The sequence below is a fragment of the Egretta garzetta genome, unplaced genomic scaffold (assembly GCF_000687185.1).
Source record: "Egretta garzetta isolate BGI_Z169 unplaced genomic scaffold, ASM68718v1 scaffold4, whole genome shotgun sequence".
Lineage (NCBI taxonomy): Eukaryota > Metazoa > Chordata > Aves > Pelecaniformes > Ardeidae > Egretta > Egretta garzetta.
Genome location: NW_009259329.1, coordinates 657,805 through 658,418, shown reverse-complemented (window position 1 = coordinate 658,418; position 614 = coordinate 657,805). Strand labels below are relative to the sequence as shown.

Sequence of the window (614 nt, the reverse complement as noted above, 5' to 3'; positions counted from 1 at the left end):
TTCCTTTAAGCCCTGACCGGCCGCACTCAGCTCTGCCCGCAGCCTCCTCTTCTCCAGGCTGAACACCCCCAACTCTCCCAGCCTGGCCTCAGAGCAGAGGGGCTCCAGCCCTCGGATCATTTTAGTAGCCCCTCAGATCATTTTAGTAGCCCTCCTCTGGCCCCGCTCCAACAGCTCCATGTCCTTCTTGTGCTGAGGGCACGGTCAGGACATTTCTCCTCACTGCCTGCAGGTCTCAGCCCATGGAAAGGGACTGGCTTGGCTGTTCCCTGCCTTGCTGGAAGGGAGATGCAGGCATAGTGGGGCCCAGTCCAGCTCTCCATGGGCAGGCAAATGATCAGGCTTTGGCTCCAGAGGACCTGGGGGCATTGTGAGCTGTTCTGGAGAGTCCACTATTCGGTTGCCTCTGATGGGACCAGCATGGGGACCACATCTCATAGCACTGCGCAGCGCCGGCCGTGCCAACACACAGCTCAACCCGCTGCGAAGGGCCAGCCCGCTGCCTGGACACTCACCCACACAGTTCTTCCCGTCAGGGGTCCGGTCATACCCCTCCTGGCACAGGCACTGGAAGGAGCCGATGCTGTTGATGCACTGGCCGGTCCGACCACCCC

General features: G+C 61.4%; 1 protein-coding gene across 1 annotated transcript in view; it reads right to left on the bottom strand.

The window, feature by feature from the left end:
• LOC104124402 (fibrillin-2) overlaps nucleotides 1-614 on the bottom strand; it is a 121,153-nt gene that overhangs the window by 13,851 nt on the left and 106,688 nt on the right. The window contains 1 exon segment of the mRNA XM_035892341.1: nucleotides 516-608. Within this exon segment, the coding sequence (XP_035748234.1) occupies nucleotides 516-608 (93 nt within the window).